General features: G+C 39.5%; 1 protein-coding gene, 1 non-coding gene and 1 pseudogene across 2 annotated transcripts; 1 reads left to right on the top strand and 2 right to left on the bottom strand.

Annotated features, from left to right (window-relative positions):
* Nucleotides 1–3,855: 3,855 nt before the first annotated feature.
* Nucleotides 3,856–4,529, bottom strand: LOC148915135 (uncharacterized). Its single transcript, XM_089041185.1, has 3 exons — nucleotides 4,308–4,529; nucleotides 4,102–4,237; nucleotides 3,856–4,055 (listed from the first exon to the last, which is right to left on the bottom strand). The coding sequence occupies exons 1-3, from the start codon at nucleotides 4,527–4,529 to the stop codon at nucleotides 3,856–3,858; spliced, it is 558 nt and encodes a 185-aa protein (XP_088897311.1).
* A 2,333-nt stretch (nucleotides 4,530–6,862) lies between these two features.
* On the bottom strand, nucleotides 6,863–8,082 carry LOC148915134 (uncharacterized; annotated as a pseudogene).
* Nucleotides 8,083–8,617: 535 nt separating this feature from the next.
* LOC148915133 (small nucleolar RNA R71) lies at nucleotides 8,618–8,724 on the top strand. The gene has a single exon (XR_016122391.1). It is a non-coding gene; the product is annotated as a small nucleolar RNA R71 (small nucleolar RNA).
* The last annotated feature ends 8,941 nt before the right edge of the window (nucleotides 8,725–17,665 follow it).

Raw genomic sequence — 17,665 nt, 5'->3', positions numbered from 1 at the left:
AACTTGGGGAACAACATAATATGGTGACATGAGTCATTTGGTGGGTTTTGAGTGAAATCCAATGCCTAAAACTCTGCAATGCACCAACCAATCCATTTCATAATGAACTTCGTACGAACCTGAATTGTCCGATTTCGTGGGCTAATTGATATCGGATTGAGTCCAAAACTTGAGGAACATCATACTATGGTGGGAGGAGTCATTTGGTGCGTTTTGAGTGAAATCCAATGGCTAAAACCATGCAATGTACCTACCACTCCACGTCATAAAGAACTTCCTGCGAATCTGAATTGTCCGATTTCTTGGACTAATCGATATGCAATTGAGTCCAAAACTTGGGGAACCACATAATATGGTGGGAGGAGTCATTTGGTGGGTTTTGGTGAAATCAATGGCTAAAACTATGCAATTGTTGTTAATATGTTAACTCGCAATTGTACGAGCCAATTAGTAATATAGCAAGACAAGTGCAGGTCGTACCACAGGACTGAGAAGTTAAAATTAGTTATGTACTTAGATTACCAAATTCAAGAAAGTAGGAGGTTAAGTCTAAAATAGAATTTAAACCAAGAGTGATTGTAATTGTTGAACAAATGAGGCAAAATGAAATTTCAAACAAAGGCAAAGTGAGCAAATGTAACAAAGAGTGTTTTTGTGGGCTGGAAAGCAGATTGGGCGACTAGGGCATTCGATTCACCATAACAATTCAATTCTAGGTTATAAGGAGTCAAGTGACAAGTCTAATTCGGATTCAAAGATTGATTCTAGCTAAAGTGTGATTAGGCCATGGTGTCTGGTCCTAACCTTGTGTTCCTAATTCCCTAACTTGATCATTTGTTGTCTAACCTAAATTAAGCATTAGGAACTCATTAAGCATAGAAGAACAATTTAAACAACCAAGCATGTATCTAATCCACCTGTCGAATGTCCATACATACTTTTCTTATTCATAGTTCAATTCGAATCAAAGCATGATGTCTACTCTTGATTCAAACCAAGATAGCTAATATACAAGTTCTAATGGTGATCAATCATCCAAACAAGCATATTAACGATAAGCATAATGAATAAGAACATGAATCATGAATCAAACTTGAAACTCAAAACTTCAACTTATAAACCCAGAATATTCATGTTAGGTTACATCAAGTCCTAGTTATGAATTTAGCTACTCATAATGGAAATGAAAATTAAACAGAAATGAGAAAACATAATGAATGTAATAAGAGTGGAAAAACCCATTTCTGAAGTTACTTGTGGTGTCCAAGGCTTCTCCAAGTGTTTCTCCACACCTAATGCTGCTCCAAGAGCTTTCTCACATCTAGAGTATGGCAACTAAAGAGGTGATTTGGGATGAGTTTGGGTGAGTGGTGATGGCAGAGAAAGAGGAAATTCGTAGGAAATGGAAGGAAGGCTTGTTGGAGCTGTTTTGGTGATTTGGGACTGAATGGAGTGTTTGGGGAAGGATGGGAGTGTTAGAGGATGGCTGAAGTGAATTTTAGGCTGAATGGAGTGACATTTCTTTGAATGAGTGTGCATCACTCTATTTATAGAGTGCAAATTCGTGCTCCCCCATTGGCTGGTGAAGCACACCATTCCTAGCTATTCCCATTTGTCTGAGCTGCCCATTAGGTTCCCATGCTGCTGATTTGATGTGTAGCCCATGCCTCTAGGAATGTCAGCTGCCCATGCCTTCGAGTTTCCATCTTGTCTTGTCAAGACACATGACTAGCAAATGTTGCATTCTGAGCATGGAGTGCATTTTGATGGGCTCACGGATTGGGGTTGACTTAATCAATTGATCTATTTGAGTAGTCCATCTTGCGAGTTCAGACTCTCATCTTTCCAGGCACATATTATATGGGCCAATCAAAGTTGGGAGAAAGACGTTAAGGCCGAAATGAGTTGCCAACCCAGTCTGCTCGTTTTTGCACCATTTTGCATCTTTTCTTATCCAAAGGCACCATTGCTACCTAAGGCTCAATGAACTGAATGATAAGCAGAAAAGGGATTAAAAGCACACGTTTGACTCAATAACATAACCAAATCATAAGTTAGAAGGGTACAAAATGATATGCAATTGTGAACTGATCAAATACCCCCAGACCTAGATTTTGCTAGTCCCCAAGCAAAACAAAAGAAAACAAAGTTAAAAACAAAACAAGAAGTTTAACTAAACCACTTCTGCGGGTAACTCATTTGCATTGAGCATATGCAACAAGCCTTTAAACCTCTAGGCATCCCTAGTAGGAGGAGTTGTGTCTCCTGAGGGTTTAACAGAAACGATACCCACAAGCGCTTTACTGACTCTACAAAACAAAAGGTTAGAAAACTAACTTTGAAAACGACTAATGAAAATGAAAGAAATCTTTAATCATACCTCCAACACCAGAGAGTTGCCAAGATAGATGATCAACAAGTGTGTAAAGTGGAAGCTATAGCTCAAAGGCACACGGCTTCAAAGTAAACATACTCAAATCTTGAAGGAAGAACATGCTTCAACTCTAATTCTCACATATAGCACTCAATCACTCAGAACCTATGGTTTTATTCTCTCAAACAAGCATAAGTGAGTATATGAAATAGAAGCAGGATATTTGGTTAGATCTCATGAAGGGAATCAAATACTAAGAATAGAGATACACACATACATACCAGCACCCATGAATACATCCTCAAAGATCAGCTAGGTCTTTCACAAGGTTGTAATGAATGGCTAAGGTTAGGGGAAATGGAAGAGTTGGAAAGAACACAATTAACTTAAGAACATACCAAGGTTGCATTCTTCATTGATCTGCAAGGTATCATTGATTTAGAATGATATGGCTGCAACTTCATAGCATCATCTGGCATAGACCTTATATTTCACATTTAGATCAAATCGAAACACTTTCTCCGAAACACTTTCTCTTTATCTTTCTTATTTGCTGACTTGATCTACTTCTTCTTTAACTTCATTGCACAGATTCACACCAATTTACATTTAGGCATGTGGCAGCAACTTCCTTGCTTCAAACTTTATCTTGGCACACCTTGGTATATTTCTAAGCTATAGGGTATGGCTATAATAGGTTAAATATCTCAGATTGAGATACAAGGTTAGGGGAATTATGAGGGTGATAGAAGAAAAAGGCTTGAAGTGTTTGGCTGCAAGAGAGCTGATGGAACACACGAATGGGTAGGGTGAAAAGAAAGCACAGAGAATGGTTATACACACATAGCCTAGCATCACTTCAATGAGTTCATTCATGAATGAGAGCACGCACCTGATATCTGCAAAGAGAATCATCCTTAGTATTCAATCAAAATGGAACAATGAGATCATTTAGAGTGAATTGAAGAAAATAAGTAGAGATGAGGAATAGAAACACTTTAGACCCTCTCAAGAATGCAATTAGGCTCGAAATAGCTCACTAGGGTAGTCTCCACTATTCTCCTTCAATAATCTGAGCATGGTACCTTAGCCACCAGAATTCTAAGAGCAAAAGCTTTGTGAAGTGTAAAATTTCTGATATGAAAATCTCAATGGCAGCTCCATAGCATTGATTGTATGAAATTCAAAAAAATAAAAAAATAAAAATAAAAATAGTGACAAGCGGACGAAAATTGTAAACACAAATGAACAAAAATTGAAAACCTCCCAGACCTGAATTGAACATTGTCCTCAATGTTAAAGCATAACAAAGATGAGTGAGAACATGTAAATAATAAGGGGAAAGTTTAAGACCAAGGATTAGAGAAACTCCCTCTTGATGCGATTAGGTCGACAGCTACCAAGCACCTTATTCTTCAACACATGGGTTGCCTCCCAAGAAGCGCCTTAGTTAATGTCTTGGCAAGACATTATGCGATTAGCTAACTTGATTGTACGAATGGAAGATGATCCACCACATGACCAGTTTGAATTCCAACTGAGACTCCCTCATAGAATGGCTTTAAACGTTGTCCATTTACTTTGAAAGTCGAGCCATCTTTAGGGTTTTGAATCTCCACAGCTCCATAGGGAGAAACATTGACCACGGTGAATGGGCCAAGCCACCTAGACTTCAATTTTCCTGGAAAGAGACGCAAAGCGTGAGTTAAACAAAAGAACTGACATACCTTTGGTGAACTCTTTCCGTTGAATGTTCCTGTCATGGTAACTCTTGGTTCGTTCTTTGTAAAGCCTTGCATTCTCATAGGACTCATGTCTAATTTCTTCCAATTCATTGAGCTGAAACTTTCTAACATGGCCGGCCTTGTCAGATCAAAATTCAACTTCTTTATGGCCCAAAAAGCATTGTGTTCAAGCTCCATTGGCAAGTGACAGCCTTCCCAAACACAAGACGATAAGGGCTCATTCCGATGGGAGTCTTATATGCAGTCCTATAAGCCCATAATGCATCATTGAGCTTGGCACAATCTTTCCTTGTACTATTCACCACCTTCTCTAGGATCTGCTTAATTTCTCTGTTGCTTATTTCTACTTGACCAGAAGTTTGAGGATGATATGGTGTAGAGACTCGGTGGGTGATGTTGTACTTCTTCATGAGTGCTTCAAATGGCTTGTTGCGAAGTGGCTGCCTCCATCACTAATGACAGCCCTTGGAGTACCAAACCTTGTGAAAATATTGTTCCTCAGGAACTTCAGCACCACCTTATGATCATTGGTTTTGGTGGCTATGGCTTCCACCCATTTAGACACATAATCAATAGCAACAAGTATGTAGGTATATCCAAAGGAAGATGGGAATGGTCCCATGAAATCAATACCCCATACATCGAAGAGTTCCACAAAGAGTATGTTCTTCAATGGCATTTCGTTCCTGCGGCTTATGTTTCCCATCCTTTGACACCTATCACACTTAACACAAAAATTAAATGCATCTTTGAATAGAGTAGGCCAAAAGAAACCTGATTGCAAAATTTTAAGTGCTGTTTTCTTAGCTCCAAAGTGGCCTCCACAAGCCAATTCGTGGCTATGCCTAAGGATGCTTTCTTGTTCTTCTTCTGGAACACATCTTCTAATGAGTTGATCTGGGCAATGCTTGAATAAGAAAGGTTCATCCCAGACATAATGTTTCACCATGGAAAAGAACTTCTTTTTGTCCTGATAAGTTAGATCATTTCTAAGAACACCACAAGCAAGATAATTAACAAAATCAGCATACCATGGCTCTTTGACTTGGGCCACAAATAGTTGTTCATCCGGGAAAGTCTCATTCAAGGGTAGTACAGCTTCTCCTTGCTCTTCAACCACAATTCTGCTCAAATGGTCAGCCACCACATTTTCACATCCCTTCTCGTCTCGAATCTCCAAATCGAACTCTTGTAGCAAGAGAATCCATCTGATCAAGCGTGGTTTGGCGTCCTTCTTAGTGAGCAAGTATCTAAGAGCAGCATGGTCAGAATAAACAATTACTTTAGAACCAACAAGGTAAGAACGAAATTTTTCTAAAGCAAAACCACACAAGCAACTCCTTCTCTGTTGTGGAGTAATTGAGTTGGGCATCACTCAAGGTCCGGCTCGCATAATGAATCACATGGGGAAGCTTGTTCTTCTTTTGACCTAGAACTGCACCAATAGCAAAGTCGAGGCATCACACATTATTTCAAATGGTAAAGACCAATCTGGAGCTATGATAATAGGGCTGAAGTTAGCTTTTTCTTCAAGGTCGTAAAAGCTTCCATGCAAGTTCGTCAAACTCAAAAACAGCATCCTTAGCAAGGAGATTACACAATGGTCTTGAAATGCTCGAAAATTTTTTGATGAACCTTCTATAGAATCCGGCATGGCCTGAAAGCTTCTAACTCTTTTAACAGAGGAAGGGGGTGGTAGATTTGAGATGATATTTATCTTGGCTTTGTCCACTTCAATTCCCTTACTTGAAACAACGTGGCCTAGCACAATTCCTTGTCTTACCATGAAGTGACACTTCTCCCAATTCAAAATCAGATTTGTTTCCTGACATCTTTTAAGCACTAGAGACAAGTGGTGAAGACAATCATCAAAAGATGAACCAAAAACTGAAAAATCATCCATAAATACCTCCATGAATCGTTCCACCATATCAGAAAAGATTGCCATCATGCATCTTTGGAAAGTTGCTGGAGCATTGCACAAACCAAATGGCATCCTTCTATAAGCAAATGTACCGAATGGGCATGTGAACGTGGTTTTCTCCTGGTCTTCCGGAGCAATGGGAATTTGATTATACCCTGAAAATCCATCAAGAAAACAGTAGTAAGCATGGCGGATAAACGGTCAAGCATTTGATCAATGAAAGGCAAGGGAAAATGATCTTTTCTTGTGGATGTGTTCAACTTCTGTAATCGATGCAAACTCTCCAACCGGTGATAGTTCGTGTTGGAACTAGCTCATTCTTCTCATTCTTTACAACGGTGATTCCGGACTTCTTTGGAACAACTTGCACAGGACTCACCCACTTAGAATCTGAAATTGTGTAGATGATTCCCACATCAAGTAGCTTTAAAACTTCAGCCCTAACCACCTCTTTCATGTTGGGATTTAGCCTTCTTTGTGCATCACGAGATGGTTTGCTGTCTTCTTCCATTAAAATTCGGTGCATGCACATGCTTGGACTAATTCCTTTGATGTCTGCTATGGTCCATCCAAGGGCTGTTTTATGCTCTTCGAACTTCAATTTGTCCTCTTCATGTGAGGTGAGACCTGCAGCAATTATAACAGGGAGAGTTTCATTAGCACCCAAATAAGTATGTTTAAGATGATTGGGTAGAGGTTTAAGTTCTAGCTTTGGTGGGGTAATAATGGATGGCTCCAATTTTGTGGAGGATGGTCCAAGAGGCTCGAGCGGTGGCCTAAAGGATGATGGGTATGGCTGAAACACTTCTAAGGCAGCCATCACCTCTTGGAACTCGATTCATAGAGATCTTCCTCTTCTTGTGTTAGGACCGCTTCTAGAGCATCATTAGACTTTTTCTGCATAATTTTAGAAGAAACCTCATGATCCACAACATCAATTGAAAAACAAGTATCAAGAGTGATAGAAGGTTGAGAGAGAGCATCAAACACTTTAAATTCAACAGTTTCACCCAAAACAGTCATGGAGAGGGTGCCATCTTTCACTTTGATGATTGTGTCTGCAGTGGCCATGAATGGTCGCCCGAGGAGAATGGGATCAATGCGGTTTCCATATGGGTTATCCTCCATATCCATCACTACAAAATCAGCCGGAAGAATGAGTGTATTAACTTGAACTAAAATATCTTCTACAATACCTTTAGGATATTTGATAGAATGATCAGCTAGTTCAAGACGAATTGAGGTTTTCTTTATCCCTTCTAAGCCAAGCTCTGATAAACTGAATATGGCATTACATTGATGCTTGCTCCCAAGTCCAACATGGCTCTTCCAACCGTCTTATCTCCGATGTTAATGGGAATGTCAAAGCTGCCAGGATCTTCTAGTTTTGGTGGAAGCTTCCTTTGCAACACAGCACTCACATTCTTGTTGAGCTTTACTTCTTCACTTGGAGCAAAATTAAGCTTGTGAGTCATCAAGTGCTTGATGAACTTTCCATATGCAGGAATCTGTTTAACAACATCAAGCAAGGGCAAATTGATATTAACTTTACTCAAAGTATCATAAATCTCTTTAAAAGCCTTATCTTGATTTGCCTTCTTCAAACGGCCTGAAATGGAATCGTGGAATATATGGAGGAGGTGGGATGTATCTATCTTGATGAAGATCACGATGGCACAAATTTGTCATCTCTTTTATGCAATTGAAATGGATTGGGTTCCCTGAGAATCAGATTTGGCCTTAGGAGCAGATTGGGTTGTTTTGGGTTGTTCTCCATCCATAGCTGTGGTTTCCTCTTCATCTTCATCCTCTACAACCACAACATCATTTGATAGATCAGAACCAACTTTGTTATCAACAATCTTACCGATCCTGAGCACATGAACGGCCTTGGCTTCTTGGTTTTTGGATTGATCACGGTTTGGCTTGGCCATTTCCGTGTTCTCTTTGAGCTATTTTAGCTATCTGGCCTAATGGACTTCCAACTTGGAGATGGCAGCTTGTGTAGTTTGCTGGAAATTGGATTGGTTGATTGCCATTTGCTTCACTATATCCTCCAACGATGATGATTGTTGTGGCCTTTGGAGTGAAGGGGGATTCGCTTGATTTTGTGTATTCCTCCATGAAAAGTTTGGATGATTCCTCCAACCTGGATTATAACTTTGAGAATATGGATCATTTATTGGACCTCGGTTGTAGGAATTCACCAACTTAGCTTGCTCTTGCATAAATTCTGGATATGCAGCCCCAAGGGGACAAGAAATGGTAGGATGATCATGAGTTTCACAGATGCTACACACTTCCTTTGAAGGGTTTCTTGAGTTCAATGCAAGGAGGGCATCAAGCTTTTGTTCCAATTTGGAAATCTGCACACTGGAAGAATCATTAGAACCACCAGCAATACGTTTACCTCTTGTATCGGTGTGTTGGGTCTCCATTGCTATCTCCTCAAAGAGTTCATATGTTTCTTCTGGAGTCTTAGTCTTATAAGAACCACCTGCAAAATTAGTGACAATATTATGGCTAGAGGGGGTTAGTCCTTTATTAAACATACGCATCTGAAGCTTCAATGGAATCCCATGATGAGGACATTGATTGAGCAGCCCATTGAATCTCTCCCATGCTTCACAAAATGACTCATCATCTTGTTGTGCAAATAGTAAGATCTTGTCCCTAAGCATGTCGGTTTTTTGCGTGGAGAAGTATTTCTCTAAGAACTTCTTTTGAATGGCTCCCCAAGTCGTGAGTGAACTAGGCTTCAAAGAATTCAACCAATATTTCGCCTTGTCTTTCAAAGTGTAAGGAAACACTCTCATTCGAAGTTGATCTTCCGTCACACCTGTCAAGGGAAAAGAGCTCACAGCATTAAAAATATCCTTTATATGGGTTAATGGATCTTCATTAGGTAAACCATAAAAGGAAGGCAACATATTAAGATGAGAAGATTTAAGCTCATAGTTTCGAGCTGCGGTGGGCAGCAAGATGCTTGAAGGGGATGCTGGAATTGTTGGGATATCAAGGTCTCCCATGAACTCGTTGGCAGCCATCTCTTCTTCTTCTTCTTGGTCTGAACTTGATTCCAAATTTGAAGGTGAAGAACCTGGGAGGTCAGTGTGGATAGCAAGACCTTCAAATGTGGCAATGGCTTGCTCTTTCGCAGTTGCCAACTCTCTTTCTAGACGATTCTGAATTTCAGAGATCACCCGGTTTGGTTGCAAAGATGGTCTTGTGTTCAAAGATCTCGAACGTTGGAATGAAGACCTCACTTGTTCAAGTAAGGGATTTCTAGACATAAACTACCTGAAACAGAAAATAACTTGAGTTAATTAGTACTACTAAAAGAATAGGGTAACCTTGGGCACATAACCAGGGAAGAACTTTCATTCAATCCGGCAACGGCGCCAAAATTTGTTGTTAATATGTTAACTCGCAATTGTACAGGCCAATTAGTAATATAGCAAGACAAGTACGAGGTCGTACCCACAAGGACTAAGAAGTTAAAATTAGTTATGTACTTAGATTACCAAATTCAAGAAAGTTGGAGGTTAAGTCTAAAATAGAATTTAAACCAAGAGTGATTGTAATTGTTGAACAAATGAGGCAAAACGAAATTTCAAACAAAAGCAAAGTGAGCAAATGTAACAAAGAGTGTTTTTGTGGGCTGGAAAACAGATTGGGAGACTAGGGCATTCGATTCACCATAACAATTCAATTCTAGGTTATAAGGAGTCAAGTGACAAGTCTAATTCGGATTCAAAGATTGATTCTAGCTAAAGTGTGATTAGGCCATGGTGTCTGGTCCTAACCTTGTGTTCCTAATTCCCTAACTTGATCATTTGTTGTCTAACCTAAATTAAGCATTAGGAACTCATTAAGCATAGAAGAACAATTTAAACAACCAAGCATGTATCTAATCCCTGTTGTCGAATGTCCATACATACTTTTCTTATTCATAGTTCAATTCGAATCAAAGCATGGTGTCTACTCTTGATTCAAACCAAGATAGCTAATATACAAGCTCTAATGGTGATCAATCATCCAAACAAGCATATTAACTGATAAGCATAATGAATAAGAACATGAATCATGAATCAAACTTGAAACTCAAAACTTCAACTTATAAACCCAGAATATTCATGTTAGGTTACATCGAAGTCCTAGTTATGAATTTAGCTACTCATAATGGAAATGAAAATTAAACAGAAATGAGAAAACATAATGAATGTAATAAGAGTGGAAAAACCCATTTCTGAAGTTACTTGTGGTGTCCAAGGCTTCTCCAAGTGCTTCTCCACACCTAATGCTGCTCCAAGAGCTTTCTCACATCTAGAGTATGGCAACTAAAGAGGTGATTTGGGATGAGTTTGGGTGAGTGGTGATGGCAGAGAAAGAGGAAATTCGTAGGGAAATGGAAGGAAGGCTTGTTGGAGCTGTTTTGGTGATTTGGGACTGAATGGAGTGTTTGGGAAGGATGGGAGTGTTAGAGGATGGCTGAAGTGAATTTTAGGCTGAATGGAGTGACATTTCTTTGAATGAGTGTGCATCACTCTATTTATAGAGTGCAAATTGTGCTCCCATTGGCTGGTGAAGCACACCATTCCTAGCTATTCCCATTTGTGAGCTGCCCATTAGGTTCCCATGCTGCTGATTTGATGTGTAGCCCATGCCTCTAGGAATGTCACTGCCCATGCCTTCGAAGTTTCCATCTTTGTCTTGTCAAGACATGACTCAACAAATTAGTTGCATTCTTGAGCATGGAGTGCATTTTGATGGGCTCACGGATTGGGGTTGACTTAATCAATTGATCTATTTGAGTAGTCCATCTTGCAGTTCAGACTCTCATCTTTCCAGCACATATTATATGGGCCAATCAAAGTTGGGAGAAAGACGTTAAGGCCAAAATGAGTTGCCAACCCATCTGTTTTTGCACCATTTTGCATCTTTTCTTATCCAAAGGCACCATTGCTACTTAAGGCTCAATGAACTGAATGATAAACAGAAAAGGGATTAAAAGCACACGCTTGACTCAATAACATAACCAAATCGAAGTTAGAAGGGTACAAAATGATATGCAATTGTGAATCGATCAAGAATGCACCACCATTGCATTTCATAAAGAACTTCGTGCGAACTTGAATTGTCCAATTTCATGGACTAATCGATATGGGATTGAGTCAAAAACTTGGGGACCATCATAATATGGTGGGTTTTGAGTGAAATCCAATGCCTAAAACTATGCAATCCACCAACCCCTCCATCTCTAACGACCTTCGTACGACCCTGAATTGTCCGATTTGAAGGACTAATCGATATGGGATTGAATCCAAAACTTGGGGAACATCATAATATTGTGGGAGGAGTCATTTGGTGGGTTTTGAGTGAAATCCAACGGCTAAAACCATGCAACGTACCAACCACTCCATATCATAAAGAACTTCCTGCGAACCTGAATTGTCCGATTTCATGGACTAATGGATATGCGATTGAGTCCAAAACTTGGGGACCAACATAATATGGTGGGAGGAGTCATTTGGTGGGTTTTGAGTGCAATCCAATGCCTAAAACTATGCAATGCACCAACCAATCCATTTCATAAAGAACTTCGTACCAACCTGAATTGTCCAATTTCATGGACTAATCGATATGGGATTGAGTCCAAAACTTGGGGAACATCATAATATGGTGGGAGGAGTCATTTGGTTTGTTCTGAGTGAAATCCAATGCCTAAAACTATGCAATGCACCAACCACACCATTTAAGAACGAACTTCGTACGACGCTGAATTGTCCGATTTCAAGGACTAATCGATATGGGATTGGGTCCAAAACTTGGGGAACATCATAATATGTTGGGAGGAGTCATTTGGATTGTTTTGAGTGAAATCCAATGGCAAAAACTATGCAATGCACCAACCACTCCATTTCATAAAGAACTTCGTACGAACCTGAATTGTTCGATTTCATGGACTAATCGACATGGGATTGAGTCCAAAACTTGGGGAAAATCATACTATGGTGGGAGGAGTCATTTGGTGGGTTTTGAGTGAAATCCAATGGCTAAAACTATGCAATGCACCAACCACTCCTTTTCATAAAGAACTTACTTCGAATCTGAATTGTCGATTTCATGGACTAATCGATATGCGATTGAGTCTAAAACTTGGAACATCATAATATGGTGGGAGGAGTCATTTGGTGGGTTTTGAGTGAAATCCAATAGCTAAAACTATGCAATGCAACAACCACTCCATTTCATAAAGAACTTCGTGCGAACCTGAATTGTCCAATTTCATGGACTAATCGATATGGGATTGAGTCCAAAACTTGGGGAACATCATAATATGGTGGGAGGAGTTATTTGGTGGCTTTTGAGTGAAATCCAATGCCTGAAACTATGCAATGCACCAACCACTCTATTTCAAAACGAACTTCGTACGACTCTGAATTGTCCGATTTCAAGGACTAATCGATATGGGATTGAGTCCAAAACTTGGGGAACATCATAATATGGTGGGAGGAGTCATTTGGTGTGTTTTGAGTGAAATCCAATTCCTAAAACTATGCAATCCACCAACCATTCCATCTCAGAACGAACTTCGTACGACCCTGAATTGTCGATTTCAAGGACTAATCGATATGGGATTGAGTCCAAAACTTGGGGAACATTATAATATGGTGGTAGGAGTGATTTGGTGGGTTTTGAGTGAAATCCGATGCCTAAAACTATACAATGCACCAACCAATCCATTTCATAACGAACTTCGTACGAACCTGAATTGTCCGATTTCGTAGACTAATTGATATGGGATTGAGTCCAAAACTTGAGGAACATCATACTATGGTGGGAGGAGTCATTTGATGCGTTTTGATTGAAATCCAATGGCTAAAACCATGCAATGTACCTACCACTCCACATCATAAAGAACTTCCTGCGAACCTGAATTGTCCGATTTCTTGGACTAATCGATATGCGATTGAGTCCAAAACTTGGGGAACAACATAATATGGTGGGAGGAGTCATTTGGTGGGTTTTGAGTGAAATCCAATGGCTAAAACTATGCAATGCACCAACCACTCCTTTTCATAAAGAACTTACTTCGAATCTGAATTGTCTGATTTCATGGACTAATCGATATGCGATTGAGTCTAAAACTTTGGAACATCATAATATGGTGGGAGGAGTCATTTGGTGGGTTTTGAGTGAAATCCAATAGCTAAAACTATGCAATGCAACAACCACTCCATTTCATAAAGAACTTCGTCGAACCTGAATTGTCCAATTTCATGGACTAATCGATACGGATTGAGTCCAAAACTTGGGGAACATCATAATATGGTGGGAGGAGTCATTTGGTGGCTTTTGAGTGAAATCCAATGCCTGAAACTATGCAATGCACCAACCACTCTATTTCAAAACGAACTTCGTACGACTCTGAATTGTCCGATTTCAAGGACTAATCGATATGGGATTGAGTCCAAAACTTGGGGAACATCATAATATGGTGGGAGGAGTCATTTGGTGTGTTTTGAGTGAAATCCAATTCCTAAAACTATGCAATCCACCAACCATTCCATCTCAGAACGAACTTCGTACGACCCTGAATTGTCTGATTTCAAGGACTAATCGATATGGGATTGAGTCCAAAACTTGGGGAACATTATAATATGGTGGTAGGAGTGATGTGGTGGGTTTTGAGTGAAATCCAATGCCTAAAACTATACAATGCACCAACCAATCCATTTCATAACGAACTTCGTACGAACCTGAATTGTCCGATTTCGTGGACTAATTGATATGGGATTGAGTCCAAAACTTGAGGAACATCATACTATGGTGGGAGGAGTCATTTGGTGCGTTTTGATTGAAATCCAATGGCTAAAACCACGCAATGTACCTACCACTCCACATCATAAAGAACTTCCTGCGAACCTGAATTGTCCGATTTCTTGGACTAATCGATATGCGATTGAGTCCAAAACTTGGGGAACAACATAATATGGTGGGAGGAGTCATTTGGTGGGTTTTGAGTGAAATCCAATGTCTAAAACTATGCAATGCACCAACCACTCCTTTTCATAAAGAACTTACTTCGAATCTGAATTGTCTGATTTCATGGACTAATCGATATGCGATTGAGTCTAAAACTTCTGGGGAACATCATAATATGGTGGGAGGAGTCATTTGGTGTGTTTTGAGTGAAATCCAATTCCTAAAACTATGCAATCCACCAACCATTCCATCTCAGAACGAACTTCGTACGACCCTGAATTGTCGATTTCAAGGACTAATCGATATGGGATTGAGTCCAAAACTTGGGGAACATTATAATATGGTGGTAGGAGTGATTTGGTGGGTTTTGAGTGAAATCCAATGCCTAAAACTATACAATGCACCAACCAATCCATTTCATAACGAACTTCGTACGAACCTGAATTGTCCGATTTCGTGGACTAATTGATATGGGATTGAGTCCAAAACTTGAGGAACATCATACTATGGTGGGACGAGTCATTTGGTGCGTTTTGAGTGAAATCCAATGGCTAAAACCATGCAATGTACCTACCACTCCACATCATAAAGAACTTCCTGCGAACCTGAATTGTCCGATTTCTTGGACTAATCGATATGCGATTGAGTCCAAAACTTGGGGAACAACATAATATGGTGGGAGGAGTCATTTGGTGGGTTTTGAGTGAAATCCAATGGCTAAAACTATGCAATGCACCACCACTCCATTTCATAAAGAACTTCGTGCGAACTTGAATTGTCCAATTTCATGGACTAATCGATATGGGATTGAGTCAAAAACTTGGGGAACATCATAATATGGTTGGTTTTGAGTGAAATCCAATGCCTAAAACTATGCAATCCACCAACCCCTCCTGCTCAGTAACGAACTTCGTACAACCCTGAATTGTCTGATTTGAAGGACTAATCGATATGGGATTGAGTCCAAAACTTGGGGAACATCATAATATGGTGGGAGGAGTCATTTGTTGGGTTTTGAGTGAAATCCAATGGCTAAAACCATGCAACGTACCAACCACTCCATATCATAAAGAACTTCCTGTGAACCTGAATTGTCCGATTTCGTGGACTAATCGATATGCGATTGAGTCCAAAACTTGGGGAACAACATAATATGGTGGGAGGAGTCATTTGGTGGGTTTTGAGTGAAATCCAATGCCTAAAACTATGCAATGCACCAACCAATCCATTTCATAACGAACTTCTGTTGTGTTCCTTCCAAGTGCCAATATATGGTTAGTATAATGGTACAAGTAAGGGTGTCGAACCACAGGGACCGATTGGACCTCTATAAATTACTAGTTTTGAAAAAACCCTAACTAAAAGTGAAAGTAACAAATTGAGAGTAGTTTGTGTTGTAAATGAAAGATAACTTAAAATGCAAGACGAATGTAGCGAATGAGATATTGATGTAAGAAGAATAGGGATGAGACCAGGGATTTCGAATTCACCATTGCAAAACCAATTCCATGTTTATAAAATTAAACCGTATTCAACTACCAATCTGTTTCCAGAGTTCGTTTTACATATATATGATCAGCCATATGATGTGTGGTTTTGATCAAATTCTCCTAATATGCAACCTAATTGGGATGTTCAACTTTGGTTCCAAGTTAAGAGTCATTACCATGCAAGAAAACGTCAAAGAACCGAAAAAAACACATGGCAGGATGTTTGCATAGCATTCTCTTCATTCATTCACATGTCTACCAAGATTAAGCATGATGTTTACAATAACCTTGACTAGATAATCTGTAGGCAACCCTAATGGTGATCAGACATTAAAATTGACAAACAAATTTAACAATAGATTCAGTGAATGAAACAAGAAACAGATTGATGAATGAATACTTTAACTTAGAAACATGGATCAATGTTGCAACGGCTACATCGAATCCTTAGCTATGAATTTAGTTACACATCATGTTCACAAAGATTAAAACAAAAATAAACAACATGAGTGAAAATAAATTCATGAGAGGAAACCCTTGAACCAATTCTGATGTTGAACTTCTCCAAGAACAAGCCTCCTGCGATGAGTCTTGATGGTGGAAATATATGGGCGGCTAGGGTTTTAGTGTGTGTGAAAGGGGAGAATAAAAAGAAGGATGTCTAGGGTTGTGAAATTCGTCCAAAATAAATAGGGTCTGTGAAAGTGGCTAAAAGGCAAGTTTTTATGGGGTAAAAGAGGTCAGATATTCCAAAGAGATCCTAATAAATCAGCCTTTATTTTGCACGTTTTTGCCTTATTTGGCACCTCCAAATCAAAGCTAGAAATCCCCATTACTTTCCCATTCCGCTCTTAGTCTTTAAACAAGCCAGGTTCACTTTGGATCTTTATTTGGACTTCAAAACAGTCACAAAATTTCTTTCCACGTTTGAATAGTGGCCAGCTCCAAAAATGACATGTTTTGATTTCTTTTGCCTTCAACTTGATCCTAAAGTAGGTGCAACTGCATACGAACACAAAATAGGGTAAAACGCAACATGTTTAACTCAAAAACATCACAAATAGACTAGAAATGGATGGTATAAATGTATAAATATATGAGTTATCAACTTCGTACCAACCTGAATTGTCCAATTTCATGGACTAATCGATATGGGATTGAGCCCAAAACTTGGGGAACATCATAATATGGTGGGAGGAGTCATTTGGTTTGTTTTGAGTGAAATCCAATGCCTAAAACTATGCAATGCACCAACCACACCATTTAAGAACGAACTTCGTACGACGCTGAATTGTCCGATTTCAAGGACTAATCGATATGGGATTGAGTACAAAACTTGGGGAACATCATAATATGGTGGGAGGAGTCATTTGGTGGGTTTTGAGTGAAATCCAATGGCTAAAACTATGCAATGCACCAACCACTCCATTTCATAAAGAACTTCGTACGAACCTGAATTGTTCGATTTCATGGACTAATCGACATGGGATTGAGTCCAAAACTTGGGGAAAATCATACTATGGTGGGAGGAGTCATTTGGTGGGTTTTGAGTGAAATCCAATGGCTAAAACTATGCAATGCACCAACCACTCCTTTTCATAAAGAACTTACTTCGAACCTGAATTGTCTGATTTCATGGACTAATCGATATGCGATTGAGTCTAAAACTTCGGGAACATCATAATATGGTGGGAGGAGTCATTTGGTGGGTTTTGAGTGAAATCCAATAGCTAAAACTATGCAATGCAACAACCACCCATTTCATAAAGAACTTCGTGCGAACCTGAATTATCCAATTTCATGGACTAATCGATACAGGATTGAGTCCAAAACTTGGGGAACATCATAATATGGTGGGAGGAGTCATTTGGTGGCTTTTGAGTGAAATCCAATGCTGAAACTATGCAATGCACCAACCACTCTATTTCAAAACGAACTTCGTACGACTCTGAATTGTCCGATTTCAAGGACTAATCGATATGGGATTGAGACAAAAACTTGGGGAACATCATAATATGGTGGGAGGAGTCATTTGGTGTGTTTTGAGTGAAATCCAATTCCTAAAACTATGCAATCCACCAACCATTCCATCTCAGAACGAACTTCGTACGACCCTCAATTGTCCGATTTCAAGGACTAATCG

The sequence above is a fragment of the Prunus mume genome, linkage group LG7 (genome assembly GCF_029339155.1).
Source record: "Prunus mume cultivar Tortuosa linkage group LG7, ASM2933915v1, whole genome shotgun sequence".
Taxonomy (NCBI): Eukaryota; Viridiplantae; Streptophyta; class Magnoliopsida; order Rosales; family Rosaceae; genus Prunus; species Prunus mume.
This window is presented reverse-complemented; position numbering and strand designations above follow the sequence as displayed.